This window comes from Xiphophorus couchianus, chromosome 24 (assembly GCF_001444195.1).
Source record: "Xiphophorus couchianus chromosome 24, X_couchianus-1.0, whole genome shotgun sequence".
Classification (NCBI taxonomy): Eukaryota; Metazoa; Chordata; class Actinopteri; order Cyprinodontiformes; family Poeciliidae; genus Xiphophorus; species Xiphophorus couchianus.
This window is the reverse complement of record NC_040251.1, coordinates 19,050,852-19,074,168: the sequence shown is the minus strand read 5'-3', so window position 1 is coordinate 19,074,168 and position 23,317 is coordinate 19,050,852. Positions and strand designations below refer to the sequence as shown.

Genomic DNA, 23,317 nt, shown 5'->3' with positions numbered 1-23,317 from the left:
AACCTCCGGCTGCCGGCTTTGGGTCTCAACATTCCTGCTGTCAGCAGCGATGACTGAGCGTCAACACGTCCTCCTCCAGGAGACCGTCTGTCTTCACTCTGTCCCGCTCTGTTTGACTTTTGTCTCTCAGGTGATGAAGGACGGGATTCACCAGCTGTCATCCTCACTGCTGTATCCACGGCAACTGATGAGAGACGACCAACGATCCCCGGAGACCACCGAGGAACAGAGACGGTCTCCAACCAGGAGACTTCACTGGGAATCCGTCCGTCCAGCTAAACCAGGAGGACAAACTTTTTACAAACGTTAAAAACACCCAGAGGAGTTTTTCCACCCGTCAAAACAAAACTGCACAATCATTTTATTGAGATTGTTTTCTTTTGTGTCTGCCAAACACTAAACTCAATATGTATTAATTTACTGAAACAAAGTGGAAAAGAACAAATTATTTCAATCTCAGTAATAAAAGAAAAGCGTTCAGTTTCCAAACTGTCTGGGTCGAATGTTTTCTACTTTGTTGGTCTAGACAACATTTTAATCGATTCTCTGTAACAAATAAAATAACTTTGTTTAAAAACCTGGCGAATTCATCCGGGTTTGTTTTCAGTAAACAGTGGCTGGATGTTTGTAGCTTCTAGGATATTAAAATGAAAACAAAAACAGACATGGCTAATAAATGAAAACACTTTCTATTTAAGAAGATATAACTTAAAAATGATCAAACATATTTTCATCTGCATCAGGCTATGAATGATGAGGGCCACACATGATTATTCCAAGGGCTGCAAATGGCCCCCGAGCCACACTTTGGACACTTCAGGAACGTAACAAATGCCAACATTAATGTTGATAAATACGCAAAACATAGAGAAATTATGAATATTGAATATTCTTTTCTGACATTTTACATATTGCTGAAAGGATTAACCACGTTCTTATTGTTTACCTGTGACGTCACCAGGTTGCCATGGCGATGGCCAACATGTCCACTCTGACAGCAGAGTGTTTGCGAAACCTTCAGAGTTTTTCCTCTTTAACAAACATGAAACGTCTGATGACGGCTGTGTAAAAAATGTCAGCATTTTATTTTAAAAAGTGCGCCACCTCCCACGCTTACGCTACAGCTTCAGACTAAAAATCAGACAAACCGGCATAAAAACACACGATACCAACCACAGCGACGGACATGAGGGCCGAGAACGTCAACATTCAAACATTAAAACCGTCTGAGGACGTTAAAGAGACGGTTTTTAAAACGTCAGGATAAACATTTAGGGGGGAATTTAAGATAAAACTTGTTCCTGGTTTCTATTAGCACATCTAAAAACAAGCTAGCTGTTATGCTGCTTCAACATTCAGGTCTGGATTCTCAGAAATTGGACACGAGGTTCTGCGGATGAAGTAAAACATTTTCTCAAGATAAGAAAATCCTTTATCATAAAAACAGCATGGTGGGAAGTTCAGAGAGCAGAAAACATAAATAAATGTGAAACAACACGGCTGGTAGTCGGGGAACAGAAAGAAAGAAATAAAGCCAGCTGATCTTCAGAACCGGATCAAGAAAGTATCGTAACAGAACCAGATCATGACAGCTTGAGAAACCCTGAAGCTGAAAGTACCAGAGTCTCACTGAAACAACTAATTATGTTTTTCCTGCTGGGCCACAACGTTTGGTCAGATCCGGTGAATAACTTGAACATTTAGCGATGACATAAAGTGGTTGGCACCTTTTGCAGGAGGCTGACATTAGAGCAGCCTCAGCTGGATCGGACCCATGTTGTTGTGTTGTTGCTTTGTTTGCTCAGTTATCAGGTACCAGAGAATCTCTGAAGAACTAAAAGTTGTCTCTTGTCCAAACCGTTTGTTCTACTAGATCCAGATGTTTCAGATCCATAAAATAAACACATTAATGAAACTGAAGGGGGAGGTTGGGGCTGCCTCGCTCTAACGAGAAGCAGCCAAAGTCTTAGAAAACACAAACTAGACATATTCATCATTTCATGGAGTCAGAGTAAAGCTCTACCTCTACTACAGAAATGTAAACATCAGTGATGAGAAAGCAGTAGAAAAAGCAGGAGGTTGATGATGTTTGGTGTTGTGGATTTATGTCAAAGTTGCTTTTGATCGAGGGCTCTGTTTGCATCACATCCCAGAAGAGCTAACAGGACAGTGAAGGCACCAGAGGGAGAAACGCTGCCGGTCACCGGCGTCCAGGATTAGACCAGAGACAAGCCCGGGTGGCGACCAGGAGGTCAGGATGCAACCAGAAACCCTTCGATCCAAGCTGGACAGGAAGTCTGGCAGAATGTGTAGGACAGAGGTAATGTCCAGCGAGCAAAGATCAGAAATCAAAGTGTTCCTTCAAAACAAGACGTCAGGATACAAAAACACAGAACGGAATCAAAAATCAAGTTCACTTCAGGGCGAAAAAATAAACTCCAACATCTGCCAGCATCTGGTCACCTCCAGCTCAGCGAACAGCAGCATCATGATGGACTGGTCTTCCTCCTCCAGTTAAAGACGTGGGCTGGTTTCTGTGGAGAAACAACTGGGGTTAAAACTCAACCAGTGGTTCTCAAGCCTTAATGTTCCCTGTTAATCATTTCCACTTCTACAGGAATGGAAACTCAAGCTCAGTGCTTGAGCAAAAGGATCCCGGACGAGCCCCCAAATATGCTACATCTCATCTTGTAGCTGCTAAATGAGACGATCATCTTAATTGGTCTGTTTTTACAGGTGTGGTGAGTGAAAACACGGCTGGTGTGGTTTAAAGTGGCACACAACACTTTGTATTAATACAAAATACTAAATTTAAAGACACCACTACCTGAAAAAGTTAGCAATGCTAACCCTAAAGCCAGAACCATAACGATAATGCTAAAGTACTACACTATTTAGCAGTACTTAGCAGAAGCTAATGCTAAAACGCTAACATCAATTGAATTTCTATCTGCCCTGAAAGGATAAGAACCAATCAGAACCAATCAGCACCGTGACATTATTACCAACATATTCATGTTTTATTTATGTTTACATTTGATTCACTGTTTATTTTGTTCCTGTTTGACATAAAGTTACTGGGGGAAAAAACTGCTGCATAAACAGATTTCAAAATAAGAGCATGAACACAAACGTTTAAGAACGTAAAGAATTATTATTAGTTGATAACTAAAATGTCAAAACATGTCCAACTTTTTCAACTGAAACTTTACAAAAGATAAATTAACTTAGGGGAAGCTATGGTATTTTCACAGTGCTAAGCTAAAAGTTAGCTCTGCTAGCTACTAGCGCATCAGATGACTACAGGAGCTCACTGATGATCGCTAAGAGTTTCAAGCTGAGCCTGCTGAGGCTTCTGGGTAGTGTAGTGCATGATGAATGAAGCCTGGTCAGAAACAGTGAGGTGTTTGAGCAGCAGCAGGTCCGGCTGTACCTGGAGGTCTGCGGCTGCCTGGACGCTACGTTGTGGAGCTTCCTCTCCTCTCCAGGAATCTGTGCCAGGAAGAACAAGTTAGTTTGTGTTCAGGCTGAACGTGAACAGAGCTGAGAGAAGAACAGTAACTTTCTGTTCAGCTCTTGATGAGCATCTCCAGACCTTCCTGCTCTTTTTAAGCTTAAGCCTTAAAGAAACAGAAGTGCAGCTTGTTTGGTCTTCAGATTTCTACTGTTTTGATTTCATACAGGAAATTCTGAATATCTGAGGATTTAGCAACTTAAAGATTCAAACCAACATGGTAAATATCTGAGAGGTAGTTTCAGGTCAGCGTTAAATAAACGGATAAAGAAAAAGTAAGAGCACTCACACTTGCGTTTGCCGGACAAAGTCTGCAAAGCGCTGATCTCTGGAGCACAACTCGATTATTCTGAGACGCTCCTGGATCTCCTGTGGAGAGGTCAGAGGTCAGCACACGGAGATCAAGTTTATGTAAGAGCGCAGTAGGAGGAGGAGTAAAAATACTTGTCTACATAGTACAAACATCCCGCTGAGCTGAACACGTCTGAGCCAAAGAAACGTCACAACATGGTGTCAGCTCTACCTGAAGAGTCCAGAGCCAGAGCTCAGAGGAGAAAGTCGCCTGGTAATCAGGAGCTCTGAGCCGCTAACACAACTAGCTGCAGGTACGACAAGATGCTAACGCCACAGAGATCCACACATACAACCAGCTCACCTCTTTGGAGAGAGCCGTGTTCTGGCAGATGTTCTGTAGTTCTTCACTGGTCAGTTCTTTGGAGCAGCACTGGTTCAGGGTGGAGTCGCAGCACTGGTGGTACTGGGGCAGGCTGTCTTCGTAGCGCCGGTAGTACTGAGCAGAGACCGGGTCGCTCTCAAACATCGGGTTGAACTTGGTGGCTCGCTCCAAAGTTGGAACGCTTTCATGCCGTCTAAAACGTAACAAGGTCAAATGTTTTATTTTTCCGTTAAACTAAATTTACTCCTAAAACTCACAGATTCGTCCAACCTGAGTGGATCCTCTGAGTCTTCACCATCATACTGCTCTCTGAGCGTTCTGGCCAGGAAGAAGATGATTCCTCCAGCCACCAACAGGAAGCCGACCACCGAGGCGATGGCGATGCCGACCACCAGCGGCTCAGAGACGTACTCCTCACAGTGCTCACCGCGGTACCACCAGTTCTCCCCAACACGACACCTGCAGCAACCAACTGAGGGTCAACCTGATCAAATCTGCAGAATCCCCTCATAAAGCTCTGCTCACTCTGTTCAATGCAAAATATTCACTAATATGCAGATGATGCAATCCTTTATTTTACATTTAATATTAATACTTTAATGCAAATATTCACCTGTATGCAGATGATGTGATGTTTTATTTAACAGTTGATAGAGATGCTAAATTCAGTTTCATCCGATTTCAGTCAAATTACAATTACAGTAATTATCATAATATGCAGAAAATACTAAGCAGAAGAAGACAGATAATTGTGTTGAAATTGTAAAGAATATAATTCAGAATTCAATAAAATGTTGAAAATGTAACAAAAACTCAACCAGACGTTGGCTAACAGGAGCACAGCGAGGGTTAATTCATTTTTTACAGTGTACTAAACAATCCTTCGGTCTCCCCTACCTGCAGATGGCGCCCTTGCCAGGAATGATGTCACATTTGCCGTCGTTGAGGCAGAAGTTGTGCTGAGCGTCACAGACGCTCTGACACGGCAGGCCGTCGATGCTCAGATATCCAGGATCACACACACACTCTGCCTCTCCAGACCACTGGTTCACCATGCACTTGGAAAACTCGTTACAGGCCTGGAACTTGCAGGGATCGGCCCGGTCACCTGCCAGGTAGAGAGGAAAACGCCTCAGAGCCGATGGATCAGATTAAAACAGAAACTGTGGTTCATCACAAAGTCACTCCAGATTCTTAGACAACTTTGTTTCTTTCTGAACTAATATTTCCAGGGACCTTGAACTGGTCTACAAGGATTGAGTCTTTAAGTCAAAGTTGATGTTTCCAAGGCAACGTCAATGTGGATTCCCTCTGTGTAATGATGCTGAAGTGCGATCATAGACTTTGTTGGGTGCTTATGACCTCGGCGAGCCCTGCAGCCTCTACGTGACCTGGCAGGTTTAGTTTGTGCTTGTGCAATGGAAAACGTGTCTGCAGCGAAGATGAGAGGAGTAAACTGATTATCCAGAGTTCAGACCCCAGTGAGTCACTGTTGTAGCTTAGCTTGATTAGTCAGTGAAGAGCTCCTAACAATGGCTCAGACAGATTAAAGTCCAGTCGCAACGCAGAGACAATGAGTTATTTACTCCTCTCCCATCAGGGACGGTAAACTCTGACATAAACCCAGCAGGGGGCTCATTAAAAACCAGCAACGGGTCGCCTAAGATCTCCTAAAGTCAGATCTTAGGAGTTCATTTGTTCAAAGATCCATCCAGTGACCTTTCAGACTCAACTGGTTTCTGGTGAGTTTTCTGGTTCTGATACAACAAGACATGTCAAATTTCAAAATAAACCAATTGGTTTGGAGAAGTCATCTTTATAGTGAAATAAACGTTTGTTCCAACATGTTTACCATAAAAGGACATTATACGGATTAAAACCGGTAAACAACTTCCACCACCCAGTCATTGCCTTTTAAAGACTGACAGAGGAAAACACCGTGTGCTCAGGCAGATGGAGGCAAACAAACATGATGTTGGTACTGCAGTCGGTGCCACTGCTCACGTTCCTCCCAGACGGATTATCTGAGGTATTAGATGAGCTGAAAACCAACCAGGCAAAGAAAGAGCCAAAGGTTTTCTACTCCACCAGCCTCACTGCTCCTCATTTTATAATGAGTTTAGATTTAAGGGAAACCAGACCCCTGTTGTTCCTCTGGACTCATATTTACTCCTCCAGGTTTGGTTGGGTTCGGTCTTACCTGATTCAACATCCAGTGAGTATTTGTCGATGGCCAGGTTCATGGTGTGGTAGGCCGTGTTGGCAAAGTCCTCCAGAATCAGGTAGATGATGTTGGTGACTTCTTTGGGAACCGGTTTGCCAAAACGCATTCTGCTGTTTACAACAATGCTGCCGTTTCTGAAGTTCAGGATCTCCAGGTTCTGGAAGTTGTTCAGATTGGACTGGAGGTACGGGACCAGCTGTAAAGAAAAGACAGAAAGGTTACCAGAGTTTCCTTAATCTATTTAATGGAATCTGGTTCTTTGAGATCCTCACCAGCTGTATGAATTGTTGTTCTAGAGATTTGTACTCTGAGGAGCTTTTGTTGAACAGGTTCCTGGAGAATGCCATGTTGGTGACCCTCAAGCTGAAGAACACGGTCAGAGCTCTGCCCGGCCGGCCCGGCAAAGGAAAAGCTTCAAGGTCTGAACCCCGAGCTTCACTGGAGAAGCCACCGCTTTCGCCATCAGCTTCCCCAGAGCCGTACTGGAACAGGTCGATGCTCACATCGATACTCGGCATGTCAGAGAAGTCGTAGCCAAGGTCGAGGACAGAAGAGCTGTCGTTAACGTTGGGTTGTGAGGAAGACGGTGTTGGAAGGAGAGCAGTGACTACTTCTCTGGAAGGTTCTGGTTCCACGTTCCCATGTGAAGGAGCCACTTCCTTTCCAGAACGTTCTCCTTCCTCTTCTTTCTTTACTTCTCCAGAAGGTGACACTTGCACCTCTTCAGAATGTCCTTCAGAAGGCTCCACATGCACAACTGGAGACTCGGTTCCTTTTCCAGAAGGTTGAATTTTCTCCTCTGGAGTTACTTCTACTTCTCCAGTAGGTTCTACTTTTATTTCTATTGGTTCAGGTTCTCCTAAAGGTTCTACCGCTCCCCCAAAATGTTCTTTTTGTTCTTCAGCAGGTTGAAATTCTTCTTCAGGTCTAGAGGTCTCCAGTTCCTGTCCTGAAGGTTGCACTTCCACACTTTCTCCTTTTGGAGAGTCAGGGTCTTCTCCAGCTCCCTGGGAGAAGACGCTGGGAGAACTGGGTTGTTCTGCCAGTGATGTAGACTCTAAATCCTCCAGAGGAGTTTGCTCGTCTCCACCAGAAGCTTCACTCTTCACTGGCACAGTTTCAGTTTCTGAGGATTCTACTTTGCTTTCCACTCCATGAGGTTTGACTCCGGCATCGTCCAGAGGGTCAGCTTTGTCTTTTGGAGGTTCTTCATGTTTAACAGGCCAATCTTCCTCATCCAAAGGTTTTACAATTCCCTCAGAAGGTTCACTTGTCATTGTAGGAGGTCCTGCTTCCTCTCCTGAAGGTTCGGTTGTCTCCATGTGTTGCTCTGAAGCACCCAGCGATCCCTGTCCAGGATCAGTTGGAGTCTTTTCTGCTGGTGTCGACTGAAAAACGTCTGAAGAACCGGAGCTTGTGGAAACATCAGTGACCTCGTCGTGGTTTTGATGCTCGTGGTGAAAGAGATCCTCATCTTCTGGCACTGAATCAGAGACTCGAGTGAAAGGCGACTCCTTTTCAGGGGAGAGCGCAGCGCTGTGCTCCAAGGCTGGGGGTAAAGTTGGGACTGGAGTTGCTGTGGTTGTAGTGACAACAATGACTTCATCCACAGCCAGGTCCTGGTCCAGACCTCCAGTAGAGGGTGCTGTCGTAGTGGAGTGAGTGGTTCCTAAATGCTGCTCCTCCAAAACCTCAACCTCACTGGGTGCTCTTGTTTCTGGGAGGGGCGGCTCAGGTCTCTCAGTCAGGACCTGAGGCTGTTCTGGACCAGCAGCGGCTGTTTCACCGCTGAGTTCACCAAATGTGACCCCCTGCACTTCAACAAATGCAGGCAGGTCCAGACTGAGAGGAGCTTCAGTCTGGGCTTTTGGTAAATCAAGCACAATAACCTCTTCACTTTTCATCTCTAAGATATCTGACGCAGTGACCCCCATCATCCCTTCCTCCATGTTTTCAGTTTGATGCCTGGTGCCAGAATCAGTTGGAGTCCAGGTTTTAGAGGATGTAACAGGAACTGTTTGGGTCTGAGGCTCAATCAGAGAATAGTCGTCATGGAAACCAGATGCTTCCACTGTTTGAACAGAAAGGTCCACAGTCATGGCTGCCTCAGTTGAAGGTAGAAGAAGTTGAGGTGTGGTGAAGTCTGGTGTGTCTGTGCTCAGTGGCGCCACAAAGACGCCAACCAGAGGTTCCTGGGTGTGAGAGTCACCAGACCTGGGGGTTGTCACCAGTAAAACATCAGCCGTTTCAGAGGTTGCTGGTTCCACATCATCATCCGTGTCCATCTCCAGGTCAGGTGGTGGTAGGACTTCATGGCTGTCGACCCCCCGGTCATAGGTGATGTCAGGTGTTTCTGAAGCCTCCCAAGACCAGAGAGAAGAATCCTGACCATCTCCAGAGAAACCAGATCCAGATCCGTGATCAAACGTGACCTCAGAGGGTTTTGGAGGTGAAGTGACTGCTGATCCTTCAGGAACGACCGTCTGGTGATCATCCACAGCGCTGGGAGACGTAGTGAGGAGGAATCCCTCACCTTCAATGTTTCCACCCTCTGTGAAGCAAATGAATCAATTAACTGACTGATCTGATCGAGGAAAACGGAGGTTTTACAGACTGAGATGTTTCTTACCGTCTTTAGTTATTGGCTCCAGGTCAACAGTCTTTTGGACTTTAACGGTCTGTGGTGCTGTTGTACTTTCATCGAATAAGAAGACGTCGTTTTCACTCACTTCCTTACTGTGTGGACCTTTCCACTGGTCCCTGGTGTCAAACAGGAAGTCCTCCTTCTTCAGGAAAACCTCGCTGGTGTCTGGCTCATGGATCGGCGCATCGGGAGGTTTCTCTGCAGCCAGAATGTTATCCTGAAAACAAGGAGCCATGGTTCAGGCTCCACTCATTTAAATCTGTCAGAGTTTAGAAAGCAGAATTGGTCTCAACATGTTCAGCTCACCATGTTGTTGTAAGCTTCATCCGGTTTACTTGTAGGTTTCACAGGAGGAGCGTTCCCTGCTTCAAATACAAAAACACTTCTGTAAAGGAGTCAATATTTTTTTAATATGTTCACTAAAGTCAAGCTAAGATTGATTTTACAGCACATTTCATCAACAAGGCTACAGTTCAAAGTGCTTTACACCATGAAAATATAAGTCATCAATTATGAAACCAGCACTAAACATTAGATTTTGCCAGATTTTGGGCCTGATCACCAGTTTCTAAAGACCAAAAAGCAAAGGTACCATGTTCCAGGCTGCCGTTGGCCAGGACGTTGTCTTTGTGCAGAGCTTCGGTGATGTAGTTACGGAAATCAGTGATTGTGTAGATGACGGTGGGCTGCTCAGCAGCTCCAACGTAGCTCTGCTCCACCTGATTATTCTGCAGAGTGATGAAGTCCAGAGTGTCGATGGAGACCCCACCGCTGTCCACCTCCAGGTCCAGAGTGATGGCGTAGTGGACCTGCACCACCAGACCCCTGATGGGGCCAGAACACAGGAACAGCTCAGTCAGCATTCAGGTGCAAACACCATCCAATCATCAAGGTAAATTAATCCAAAGGTTGCTCTGTATGTGTGTTTGACTGGTTCAGGTTGTTATCTGGTTAGCTTCACCATCGTGGAAGATGATTACATTTCCTGTTTATCCTGTTTGTTAGTTCCTGCTGGGCAGAGGTTGAGGAATGCCTGAACATGGTGACCTGCTGGATGGTCTGTGGACACTGAGGCGGTCTGAAGGAGCGGTGAGAGTAGAGTTGGTCATAAAGCTTTAAGGTAATCCTGTAACGGCTGCAGGTGGCCGCCGAGCGTCTTATCCCACTTAAGACCTGATTGACTATCGATAAGGACATTAAGCAGAAAGCGGAGCGGCAGACCTGTTGTTCAGAGCAACAGGTGAGTAAAGTTCTGGTCCAGAGGACCAGCCTGACTTCAGATGATGCCCATTTATGATCAACAGAATCTACTTGCTGTGAACTCCAGTGGATCAGACTTTTTAAATCTTACATTATCTTAGGTTATTGAGGCTTTTCTAGATTTTAGTTTCCCATCAGCCTGAAGCTCCTCTGCAGCAGGTCACAGCCAGCTGGAGGGGCATTAATCAGTGTTCCTGCCAGAAAGGGGCCAGGGGTTAAGTCACCCATAAAGCCTGACAAGACGTCAGGGGAGACGCCAGCTAATCCTTCAGCAGAAATGAAAACTCAAGTCCCAGAGCAGCAGAAGTTGTGGAGAGGAGAGAGAAGCCTTCAGAGGCAGCAGGGTTACAGGTTATGGATTAGCCCAGCTGCACAGAGCCCTAATGAAGCGATGTTTGGGAGGCCAAGACAGAATGAGGACAAACTTACCGCTGCAGGTCCTTCTGAGGCCTGAAAACACAAACCGAAGCAGAAATGAGCAGGAACAATGTGAACAAATCATTAAAATGACAGAGAAACGTAGCTTTTTGTCCAGCTTGCTTTTAAATCCAAAGTTTACAACTTATAAATGACGGTTCCTAAGGTCAGCTGTAATCTAAGTCCATTAAAGTGTACCTGAATTCAATTATGTCAAGGCTCTTGAAGCCTGGCAGCCTGTCGAAGACGTCTTCAACCTGTCACAGGAAACAGAAGTTAAATCCTGCTGCTGTTCGGACCAGAACAACCAGAACCAGTCCGTCACTCCAGAGGAGATCATCTATAAAGGTCACTTACATGTTCATCACTTCCTGGTTCATTTTGTGAATGAATCATTAGTTTGTCATAGTTCAAAGGTCATCATTCAAACTCAAACTGAAGAAGTCTTAGAGGATGGAAGGTGAAACATGTTCAGGAACCAGGAAATGAAGTCAGTTTTCCTCATTCCCTTCCAGGATGTTTGTCTCAGCACATCTGGACCGTTTTGATCATTTAAAGAGCCACAACAGAAGAGTCTCAGTGGAGGAAGGAAAGCTAAAGGTCTTCCTAATCGGCAACAATAAAGACCGACACTTTAGTTTTTAATGAGTGAAATGTGCAGCTCAGACCTCTAATTCAGAGTAAAGTGGCCTGTGGCTGCCCTTTTCTTCTTCTGCTGATTCTGTTAGTGCAGTTATCCACTTCATATTCCCTCATTAAAGATCCTGACCATGACATTCAAACCATAAACTGCTTTCCCGCGTCACTGACATGGAGCGAGGCCCATAAACCTCCCAGTGGAGCGGGAACACACCGGCGCTCCGCTCTGCTTTCCTGGCAGCGCTGCTTTTTCCACCGGCTGGAGGTGAGTCACTGCTCGTATACTGTATGTCCTCCGCAGCCTGCGCGGCTCGTATAGCTGCTCTCTGGCAGCCGCAGCAAGCCGAGCTGCAATGCATAAAGATACTTAAAGCGTGAAAGTCAGGCGAGGCCTTTAAACCGGAGCCAAAGTCCTGAGTCTGCAGTTTGGAAGAAACCACAAGCAAGTCAGTTTGGTTCTGAGTGAGTGTTGTGGACGTCAGAGAGGGAGAAAGAGTCAAAACAAGAAGATGGTAACAACACAGGATCATTTTCAGTGATGAAACCATGAGCAGAAAACAGAGCTGATGAGTGTTCTGCTGCTCAGAAACACATTTCTGAAAAAGACCTGCATAAGTTTGCTCTCAGTGGATTCATTGACCTTTGACCCTTACAGCCTTAAGTACACTTCTGGTACAGATTGGACAGATGCTCACCCTGCGTTTGAACTGCTTGGCCAGCTGCTGGTACTGGAAGCTGCTGGTGTCTCTCAGGGCGTTGCTGAAGGTTTCTCCCTTCAGTTTGATCCGCTGCTCCACCACGTACTCCTTCAGGGGTCGCGGGGGTCGCAGCAGCGTGCCGTCTATCTCATTACCAATCTGAAAACACAAAATATACCCAGAAGATGATCTGATGATGGAGTCAACACTTTAACCAATCATTGTGAAATATTCTACATCTGCTTACCGAGTTATCATCCTCTTCCTCCTCCACAAAGTCATTGTTCCCCAAAAAGATGTCTTGTTCTACGTAGGGTCGGACTGGTACATCCGGAAAGTTTCCATTGTTGGTTTCCACTACATACTTAGGAGAGTGTGTTGTGGACTGAGTGGTTGCCTCCTCGGTAGGTCCCACTGTTGATGTTTCTACTGTAGTTTCCTCTGCTACACCTGGAGCTTTGTTAGCTGGTGGGAGAACCATTAGGGTACCGTTCTCTCTTGGTAAAACCTTATCCTCAGAGGGACGTTTCTCTGGGACGACAGTCTCCACCATTTCTTCAGGGACGACAGTCTTGGTTGTTTCCTCAGGGACGACAGTCTCCACCATTTCTTCAGGGAAGACAGTCTTGGTCGTTTCCTCAGGAACGACAGTCTCCGTTGTTCCTTCAGGGACGATAGTCTCGGTTGTTTCCTCAGGGACCACAGTCTCCACCATTTCTTCAGGGAAGACAGTCTTGGTCGTTTCCTCAGGAACGACAGTCTCCGTTGTTCCTTCAGGGACGATAGTCTCGGTTGTTTCCTCAGGGACGACAGTCTCGGTTGTTTCCTCAGGGGCGACAGTCTCCACCGTTTCTTCAGGGACTACAATCTCCGTTGTTCCTTCAGGGACGACAGTCTCGGTTGTTTCCTCAGGGACGACAATCTCGGTTGTTTCCTCAGGGACGACAGTCTCGGTTGTTTCCTCAGGGACGACAGTCTCGGTTGTTTCCTCAGGGACGACAGTCTCGGTTGTTTCCTCAGGGACGACAGTCTCGGTTGTTTCCTCAGGGACGACAGTCTCGGTTGTTCCTTCAGGGACGACAGTCTCGGTTGTTTCCTCAGGGACGACAGTCTCGGTTGTTTCCTCAGGGACGACAGTCTTGGTTGTTTCCTCAGGGACGACAGTCTCGGTTGTTTCCTCAGGGACGACAGTCTCGGTTGTTCCTTCAGGGACGACAGTCTCGGTTGTTTCCTCAGGGACGACAGTCTCCACCATTTCTTCAGGGACGACAATCTCCGTTGTTCCTTCAGGGACGACAGTCTCGGTTGTTTCCTCAGGGACGACAGTCTCGGTTGTTCCTTCAGGGACGACAGTCTCGGTTGTTTCCTCAGGGACGACAGTCTCGGTTGTTCCTTCAGGGACGACAATCTCGGTTGTTTCCTCAGGGACGACAGTCTCGGTTGTTTCCTCAGGGACGACAGTCTCGGTTGTTTCCTCAGGGACGACGGTCTCGGTTGTTTCCTCAGGGATGACAGTGTTGGTTGTTTCCTCAGGGACTACAGTGTCGGTTGTTCCTTCAGGGACTACAGTCTTGGTTGTTTCTTCAGGGACGACAGTCTCCACCGTTTCTTCGCGGACAACAATCTCCGTTGTTCCTTCAGGGACGACAGTCTCCACCATTTCTCCAGGGACGACAGTCTTGGTTGTGTCTTCAGGGACGACAGTCTTGGTTGTGTCTTCAGGGACGACAGTCTTGGTTGTGTCTTCAGGGACGACAGTCTTGGTTGTGTCTTCAGGGACAACAGCCTCCACCATTTCTTCAGGGACAACAGCCTCCACCGTTTCCTCAGGGACGACAGTCTTGGTTGTGTCTTCAGGGACGATAGTCTTGGTTGTGTCTTCAGGGACGATAGTCTTGGTTGTGTCTTCAGGGACGACAGTCTCCACCGTTTCTTCAGGGACGACAGTCTTGGTTGTGTCTTCAGGGACGACAGTCTTGGTTGTTTCCTCAGGGACAACAGTCTTGGTTGTTCCTTCATGGACGACAGTCTCAGTTGTTTCCTCAGAAACGACAATCTCGGTTGTTTTCTCAGGGACTACAGCCTCCACCGATTCTTCAGGGATGACAGACTTGGTTGTTTCCTCAGGAACGACAGTCTTGACAGTTTCCTCAGAAGGAAGCTTGATGGACCCTTCTTCTGATAGTGTCACTAGAAGGTCTTTGGTAACAACGTCTGTAGGTGTTTCACTGGGTTCTTCAGCTTCAAGAACATTTTCAGTCACTTTGATCGCAGGTTCAACCGCATGGAAAGTAGTTTCTTTGATGGTTTCGCCTTCAGAACCATATGGAGATCCAGCCACTATGTCTTGCCCAATAGTTCCCTCCAACTCAGTCACAGGTAACTCTTTTGAGTCTTCTTCGATAGTTACAGGACTCACTTCTCTTTCAGGAGTCTGTGGTACTAACAACTCCTCTGGAACACCTGTTGTTTCTTCAACTGCTTTATCTGACGTCTCAGAGGTTCTGTCGTCTCCAACCTTAAACGGTTCCCCTGCTGCATCTGAAGGTGTTGGAAGAACACCAGCTTCATCTTCATCAAGTCTTAAATGAGGATCAGTCTCTTCAAGTCCTTCTGTTGGTTCTATTTTACCAGAAGGTTCTCCTACAGGTTCACCTGGCGCTGGTTGTCTTGTTGGTTCTGCTGTTGTCTCAGTCTCTTGGGGGACCTCTGTTTCTGGTACAGATTCCTTGGGGACTTCCTCTCCCAGTTTTGTATCTTTACATGGTTCTGATTCTTGTGGTGGTTCTCTGCTAGGTTCTTCCTTGTATCCTGCTCCTATGGGAGGTTCCAATTCTTTAGTTGGTTCTCCAGTAGGTTTTGCTGGTGGTATTTTTACTGCCTCTTCAGAGGTATCTTTAAAATCAGTTGGTTCTGGCACTAATGCTGGGTGTTCAGTGGATGCTGGAGTTTCTTTGACTCCTTGTTCAAGTTTTGTTTTGTGTAGAAGTTCTTCAGCAGTTTCTACTTTGGGGCCTGGTTCTCTTGTAGGTTCTGTTTTAGTTGGTTCTTCTGTGTGGTCCATTTCTTGAGCTGGTTTAAGGGTTAATTTGGTTTCATGTGTTGTTTCTTTAATGAGTCCAACCTCTTGAACTGATTTTTCTATGGGTAAAGAATCTTGTGTTGGTTTCTCAAAGGCTCTGGGCGGTTCTTCCACAGCCTCTGCTTCTGGAGCGGGTTCTTTGGTGGGTTCTGCTCCTTTTGCTGTCTCTGTGGAGGAGTCTGTTGTCTTTTCTGGATCTCTTGTGGGTTGAGGTCTTTCATCTTTGGTTGTTTCTTCTGTGGGTTCAATGGTTGGTTCTCTTTCTTGAGTTGATTCTTTAATTTGTTTGGGTTCTTGGCCTGGTTTCTGTGTTGAGTCAGGTTCTTGCACTGGTTCTTGTTTCAGTTTTACATCTGAATCCTCTTCTACCAATTGTCTTGTAGAGTCTTCTTCTTCTTTCTCTTGATCGATGATGGGATCCATTTCTTGTGAAGGCTCCGTTGTAAATTCTGGAACCTGTGATGGTTCAGGGGATTTTGCTTCAACTGTTTTTTCTATGGTTGCAGTTTCAAGTTTGGGTTCTGATGGTTTAGTGGTTGGTTCTGATTCTTCAGATTCCTTTTCTAGATCTCCAGCAGCTTCTGTTTTTTCTTCCGCTTCCTTTATTGGTTCTATGACCATATCTGGTGTTGGTTCTGCTGTGGGTTGTGGAAACTGAACTGCGGGTTCTGTTGCTTTTGCTTCCACCGTTTCTGTGATTTCCATTTCTGGAGTTGGCTCTGTCTCTTCTGGTGGTTTTGTGGTCGGTTCTGCTTTTTGTTTTGTCCCTAACGTGGAGCTTATTTCTTGGACTGGTCCGCCTGTGGCCTCAGGTTCTGGTACTGAATCTCCAGTAAGGTCTGTTCTTTGTTCTTTGACTACTTTCTGATCTGTTGGTTCTGAGGGTAGTTCTGTAATTTCTCCTGTGAAAGTCAACTCTGTTGCAGGTTCTGCTCTCTCAAGAGTTTCTAACTTGAGTGACAGGTCATGTGCCGGTCTCTCAACCATCCGGTCTTCTGCAGGTTCTGTGTCATCTCCTGGTTCTGTTTTATCTTCTGCTGTTTTTTCTACCATTTCTGGTTCCCTTGAAACACTTCCTGGAGGTTCTCCTTCCTGTACTGCTTCTCCTGCAGGTTCTGGTTCATGTGCAGTTTCTTCTCTGGGTGCTGGTTCTTCTATAATGTCTTGTCCACCTTGTTCTTTGGGTTCTGCAGATGTTTTAGGTTCAACAGAACCACCTGTAGATTCCGTCCCTGGTTCCTCTTCAATGAACTTCTTGTCCAATGGTTCCGGCTGCTCTTCTGATGAATCTGTTCCCTTGATAGTGGTCTCTTCTGTCTGAAAACTTTCTTTTTTAGCACCAGCCTCTGTTTCTCCTTCCACCATATTACCTTCTGTAAGTATAACAGTACTTCCAGGTTTTGTTTCCACCTCTATCACAGGCTCTGGTGTTGATGTTGAAACAAGAACAGTTTCTTTGGTAGTTTCCTCAGGTGTCATTGTCCGTATTGTTGGGATTTCTTGAAAAGTCTCTCCTTCTACAATAAGTAGAGGTTTGACTGTCATCTCAGTAGTTTGTCTTACTTCCTCCATCTTGCTGGTAGTCATTGGGATGGAGGCCTGAGAGGGAACAGCTATGTCTGATTCTTGCTCTGGAATCTCGTTGATTTCCGTCTCGTCTTTAGACTTTACCATCAGAAACACAGTTGGTGTCGTCTCTTTGCCGATCTCTTCTTGGCTAACATCTACTGCTGCCTCTGATGGATCATCTACCTGTGACGTATCTACCTCACCATCAGAACCTGAAGAAACATCAGTTTCAGGCGCAAAAACTGCAGTTTCAACAATGGATTCCTGTACAGCCTCTCTAGGTGTCTCAGTCAAAGTAACACCAGGGATGGGACCTAAAGAGTTATCCAGGATTTCCTCTTGGATGGGGCTAACTAAACTCCTAGCAGTTGTTCCAGTCGTGTCTTCAACTACAACAGGAGAGACAATTGGAGTGAAGGCTTCTACAGTAGGGGGCGTGGTGGGCTTTGGAAGAACCACAACCGCAGGTTCTGTGAGGATTTCTTGAGCAACCAGCTGTGTTGATAGTTGCTCATCCTCTGGTATTACTACAGACACACTGTTCAACTCTTCAGTAGTAATTTCAAGAAGCTGTTCTTCTTCTTCTGCTCTGCCGGCATCAGTCCCGATCTCCTGACCCACCGGGCCAACAGGCTGGTGTGTAACCGGGTGATAAACATCCGTGATCATCTCTACAGTCTCCTCTGAAGTGACTCCAACATTTAGAACGTTTCTGACGACCTCGGCCGGACTCTGTGAAGTAATAATCGGTACAGTTTCCTGAATATCATTAGAGTCTTCTGGCACGGCGTCAGCAGCAGGGTCAGCGGTTAAATCCTCAGGAGAAGTCGCCGCAGCCTCTTTAAGTGGAGCTTCGGTTGCAGACAGCGATGGAGTCCAAGAGGTGACTGGAGAAAGCTCCTGCTGACGGACTGTAATAGCTTCTGATCCAAAGACGACACTGTTGTCTCCTGTGAAAAGGAATTAGTGGAAGCTCATATGAAGGTTAGAACAAAGGAGCAAAGGAATATCTCTGCTAGATAGGGGGCGCTAACATGTTCTTTAGTCGATTTCATGTGTTACATCTCTTCTATGGTTCAAACAAAACCTGAAATAACCTTAAAATAAGAACTTTCTGGACTTCATGAAGGTTTAAAGTTCACTGTTTGACCTTTGTGTATTGAATGAAGCTATTGAGGCTTTCTGTTCTCTAAGCTTCACTGGACAACAGTGAAAGTTGCTCTCCAACAATCAGAAGGTTAAACGGGTTGTTTCAGACCCGTTTGGTGAAACGGTTCTGAATCATTATTCTGCAGCAGGTCTGGTATTTCCTGGTGTGAATGTGTTGGCTGACACACAGCCAGCCTGGTGATGCTGCCTCTACAGGCTGCGGTCGCACTAACCCTGATGGCTAACTCGGTCCGGTCTGCATGTCTCCAGCTCCGTCTCCGTCCATTGACCAGGCTGCTGCCCGTAAATAGGCTTACAGGTCTATTCTGAGAGCGGAGCCTGTGACGGGAATCAACCCCCCTCAGAGACCGACTGGGGTGTAAGGTGAGGCACGGCAGCTCCTGACTCCAACCTGGGCTGAACACCAGGCCTCATGCTGAGCAACTTCTGCTCCAACCTTCAGGGGAGATAACTAAACCTCATGGTCCTCCAGGGCCTCCGTAGAAAAGAGTATTTCTACTGAAACTCTTTAACTTTGGTTTGAAGGTGACTGCAGCCTGATTATGGCTCATGTTCAGGAGCTGCTTGGAAATGATTACTGGTTAATATCCTCATCTCTACTTCAGGGCCAATAGTCAGCAAATATTATCATCGAGACAAACAGAAGGAGCAACACAAACTGCTTTCATTCACTGATGTTTAGATTTCATTTCTCAGTGATTCAGAGTAAACTAACATGGCCGACAAAGAGGAAGCAGTTTGTGGTTATTTTTAACAGAGAAAAACAATATGGTGGAGCTCCACTGCAGTTGTGTTGGTGCTGTCAGACTAGCTGAACGTCTCGTCCATCAGGGCGTCACCATGGATGTGACACCATGGAGTCATTACACTTCCTCATCCAGAGGTAAATTATGCCATAAAACTCAAATTTTAAGATTAATCTAAAATAATCAAGAAAATACTTTGAATCACAGGAACTTCCTTTTTCTTTCTAGAAAATATCTGAGATTAATCTAAAACGTTCTGGGTTTTTTGGTGGATATTTACTCCTTTTTTCTATCAACAATGTCACTAACACGCTCACGTCTAAAAGTAAACAAAGATAATGAATAAAGACTCAACGGTTCTGCTCTTGTTCCCAGGTTCTGCATCATCCTAACAGCAATCAGTGCTGAGTGAAAGTCTGGCTGGTTGGTCGGGTTTAGAGAAAGTCTGTTCATGTGGTTCTATAGGTTCTGGTTTATAACAATGGCAGAGATGCAGAGCAGCTTCTACCTGGCAGAGTCCAAACGGCGGGTGGGTCAGTCTGGACAGGCGGTGCCGACCTGCAGGACAAACAGACACGTTTAAATAAACCAGAGGAAAAACGAGGAGATTCTATCTGCAAAGGGGGATTTCAACTATTTCACATCTTCTGATACTTTGCTTTGACGCAAATCCAGAACATGTGTTTATTTTTTGTCTCTTGTTTCTGAATCAGAAAGTAAAACCTCAGTTTATGGTATAGCTGCCCATGTTATGCAAGTCATTAAAATAGTTGGAATTCCCCTTTAAATGATTCTAAGTGCAGCCATGTTTGCACAGCAGACTGCAGGAAGCGTCTCACACAGTCAGTCCAGGTCTGTCCTCTGGTCTATGAGCCGACAAAGCAGCGAAGCTGAGCCGGTCTGGGCTGGAGTCATTACACTTCTTCAAATCCTCCTTTAATCTGTAATTTTCCCGTTTCTGCTCCATATTAAAAGAAACCAAGTGTTTACATCAATGATTCATTTTAAAATATATTTCCACGTAAACACTCAGGCTGTGTTTCAGCCTAATGTCCAAATGTTTACTGTAGTAACTTCAGACACTTCAGGTTTTCCTCCAGGTTCCTTCATCATGTGTTTACTGGACTTCAGATGAAGTCAAAAGTAGAAATGCTCACTGGAGCAGCATCTGAAACTCTGATTATAGATTAAAAGGTATTTTTGTCACGTTGAAGCAAAGACGCCTTCCCAACAGGTTTGTGTGAAAACAGCCTCAGATATGAGAGAGATCCAAAGTGGGAACCACCAGGAATCCAAAGCTTGTCCCAGACCTGGCAGGCTGCCTTATTCCTCCAGGTGATTTGGGAATCTGTTTGAGATCTACTGGTCCACACCTGCAGTGGACCAGCCGGTTCTGTTTCAGGCCCTTCATCCCATTCCTCTTGTGAAACCAGACAGACCTGGTTAGGACTCAGAACTGGGACATCAGACCCGTTTCTCCAGGCCTTCAGATAAACTCCTGGTCATTTTGGATTCTAGATGTTTCAGTATTGCAGTCAGTAGTTTGTAGATTCAGTGGTTTAGTTGAAGCTGGTTTTGGGTTTTTCTCGTCTAGCCTGACCTTCCTGTTCAGAATGACTCCAGCCCGGTTCTGGTTGAGGCCTACCTGCATGGAGGAGAGCCTGAGGAGACGGGCGCACTGCAGGCGGTGAGGAGACAACACGGGTCAACACAAACACAACACGATCAGCTTCACATTGATCCTGTCTCTTCACAGATCCACCAGAACCGGGACAGAAGGTTTACTGACCTGTTCAAGGCAGCAGCCAGTTCAACTCTCTGAAATAAAGCATCACATCATCAGCGCCGCGGCATATTTAATGGTACAGAACATTCAGAAGGTCAAAGGTCAGCTGGCTTACGCTCCTGATGAGGCTCTGATGCTCCTCTGATTGGCTGAAGAAGCTGCCGATGTCCTTGATGCTGACTGATCCGTCAATGCAGCGGTTGACCCAGGCCTGGTACTCGTCCCGGTCCGGGAGTCGGTCCCAGAAGATCTTGAAGGCCTCCCACACGGTCTCCTGGCACACTGAAGCACAACGTTCCCGTAACTAACTTGGTAACCAGCAACGGCGCACCCTGCTGGCACTGGACCATAACAGCACGTTTCTGATGTCCCAAAGGTTAAAGAAACTCTAATCCGAGTCTTTCTGGACTCATAATCCACGCCACTGATTCTGAGACAAACAACGTGGTGACCCTTTACCCAACTGGACTCAAACCAGCAAACTAACAGCTGAGATTAGACGTTAACGAGCAGATTGGGAGAAAATGTTGGCAAACATGAGCTGAGCTGCTCATGTTGGTCAACCTGGAGGCTGCGGTTGGACTCCTGACATCTCAGACATCTTCTGTCCACCATTTATAACCAGAGTCTACTGCAGGATCATCATGACGCAACAATCTGATCTGGTACCTCCATCCAGACGGTTCTGGACCGTATATCAGCCGTACTGGATTAAAAGCTGCAGTTCTCTCTCTCTGTGCTGTCAAACAATCCAAACTAATTGATAAACCTGCTACTGGTTCTTCAAACCTCCAGGTTTTCTCCAAGGCGTGAAGGAACCAGTTGAACCATGAACCTCAGCTAGGATGGGTAGAACACCTGGTTCTCCTTCAGAACCCTCCCAGTTGGTTACACTCTCATTGAAGGCTTTTCTAACAGATCAGGATGAAGATCTTCCTCCAAGATGAAGACTGCTGTGGTTGAGACGTGTCTACCCAGCCAAATGAAGGACTGAGACGACCTGGTGACCTGTGAGACCCTCTGAGACCAGCTTTCTGGGGACCGGACCAGAACCTAGGGGGAAGCGCTCACGTTGAATCTGTTTACTCCAACTGTCAAATGTCTGTCATAACCAAAGGTTAACCAGCTCTTTAATAGGGTTATGTGGAGCATCTGCTCAGAGCGACCTCCGACCTCTGACCTCAGGCTCCCTGTTTAAGCCCGTAAGCTGCAGCTGAAGGAGAAACAGACGGTACCTCTGAGGTGGAAGAAGTGGAGGTGGTTGGAGACGGCCTGGTCGAACGTCTCCTGGGAGCAGAGCTTCACTCCGCTGGGAAACAGCAAGTTCCTCTTCCTTCGGATCAGAACCGAGTGCATTCTGAAGGAGAGCGGGTCCGAATCCGCCAGGTCCTGACTGGGATCTGGATTGGAAAGGAAAACAGGAAACATTGACCAGACCTCCAGAATAAAACCGCAGGAAGACGTTCTGACCAGAACGGTTCCTCTGCTTCGGGTCAACCAGAACCGAAGACGTTTCTTCTCTTTATGATAATAAATAAAACTTTTCTGTTGATTAAAACCCAGAATGTATCTCAGAATTGGACCAGCACGGTCCAAAACGTAAAAGGTCCAATAAAAACAGTGAATGTTTGGTTCTGGAGGTTCTGAAGAAAATCAACTGGAAGAAAACCACCAGAACCTTTGATTCAGAAAAGTCAAATTCTGCAGGAAAATTGTTGAATTTTCCTGCAATTGAAAAGCTGAAGTTTCCACCCAGAACCTCCAGTTGGATATCCAGAACCTCCAGAACCTTTAGAACCTCCACTCACCCGTCTCGGTGCACAGCAGCCCGGACAGCAGCACGGCCCCCAGCGTCCACAGAACCACGCTCCTCCAGGCCATTTTCTCCTCCTATCGGGTCGCTGCTGCTCCTCACCTCCACCTGCTCATAGCTCCTCCGGATCTCATGGCAGAACAATCAGAACCAGGACGGGTCGGACGGGTCGTGCAGGACGTGCCGACGGCGGCAGCTTCTTGCTGTCAGATGAGCAGATGGGACTTTGCTGCTGCAGCGGGAGATTTCTTCCTCTCCACTTTAATCCTATTTGTTAAGCTGCTGGAGTGGATGACTGTCAGAGGCAGCCGGCCCGACGGGTCGGAACCGCCCAGAGGGAGTCCCATCAGCTCCAGAACACCGAAGATGTTTCAGTTTTCTTTTCTGAATGAAGCAAACTGGAACTTTACTCAGGCAGAAACTGAAGGTTGAGAAACAGATTCTGCTGATGTGAGATTAAAAGTTCTGAAAAGTTCTGAAAAAACTCGGTGACTCTATGAATTCATCAGTTTTTAACCTTTGACCCCAAAACAACAGAAATCAGACGTCAACATGGATAAACGTGATTATCCAGAACCGGCCCAACCAGACATCTTTTATTGGATAATGGGATTAAGGGGAAGGAGAAACAGCAACACAAAGACTGGAGATTACATCACAATGGATCGGATCAACCAGAACAAAGCAGAACCAAAACCGGCCCAGAACTCCACAGAACTTTCTCCCTTCAGACAGAAAGGTCCGGTTCATTACACCAGGTCACCTGATCACCAGAACAACGATTCACCACCATGGACCAGGTTCTGGACTGGTCTGAAATACCACCAGGACCGGGCCAGGATCTGAGAAGGCCAAAACCAAACAGAACTCAAAGGCAGGCAAGAACTGGACTCCAGAACCAGAACTGGAGATGGATGAGAGTCCAACATGGACCAGAACCAAAGTCAAACCGGTTCCAGATAAAGAAACCAAAGATAGCCCAGAACCAGGTCCAGATGTTGACTGAAACAGAACCAGAACCAGGCAAGACCAAAGATGGGACAAAATAAGACTGGACCAGAACCAGAGTCTAGAACGGT

General features: G+C 46.3%; 1 protein-coding gene across 1 annotated transcript; it reads right to left on the bottom strand.

Moving 5' to 3' along the window:
- Positions 1-1,062: 1,062 nt before the first annotated feature.
- LOC114140667 (titin homolog) lies at positions 1,063-22,280 on the bottom strand. The gene is made up of 19 exons (XM_028010796.1): positions 21,661-22,280; positions 20,541-20,707; positions 20,429-20,457; positions 19,148-19,197; positions 12,320-17,673; positions 12,070-12,231; positions 10,934-10,992; positions 10,748-10,768; positions 9,651-9,883; positions 9,365-9,423; positions 9,044-9,275; positions 6,687-8,965; positions 6,391-6,610; positions 5,088-5,298; positions 4,461-4,649; positions 4,170-4,383; positions 3,804-3,883; positions 3,434-3,492; positions 1,063-2,534 (listed from the first exon to the last, which is right to left on the bottom strand). Exons 1-18 carry the CDS (start codon positions 21,851-21,853, stop codon positions 3,459-3,461), a joined length of 9,786 nt encoding a protein of 3,261 aa, XP_027866597.1. The 5' UTR covers positions 21,854-22,280; the 3' UTR covers positions 1,063-2,534; positions 3,434-3,458.
- Between the last annotated feature and the right edge of the window lie 1,037 nt (positions 22,281-23,317).

Excerpts from the sequence above, each read along its gene's own strand:
- LOC114140667 (XM_028010796.1), bottom strand. The coding sequence starts at position 21,853 with ATGTTTCCTGTTTTCCTTTCCAATCCAGATCCCAGTCAGGACCTGGCG. Across the intron at positions 10,993-12,069 it reads CCAAGCAGTTCAAACGCAGG|GTTGAAGACGTCTTCGACAG; the intron begins GTGAGCATCTGT and ends TTCCTGTGACAG. Across the intron at positions 9,424-9,650 it reads CAACGGCAGCCTGGAACATG|CAGGGAACGCTCCTCCTGTG; the intron begins GTACCTTTGCTT and ends TTGTATTTGAAG.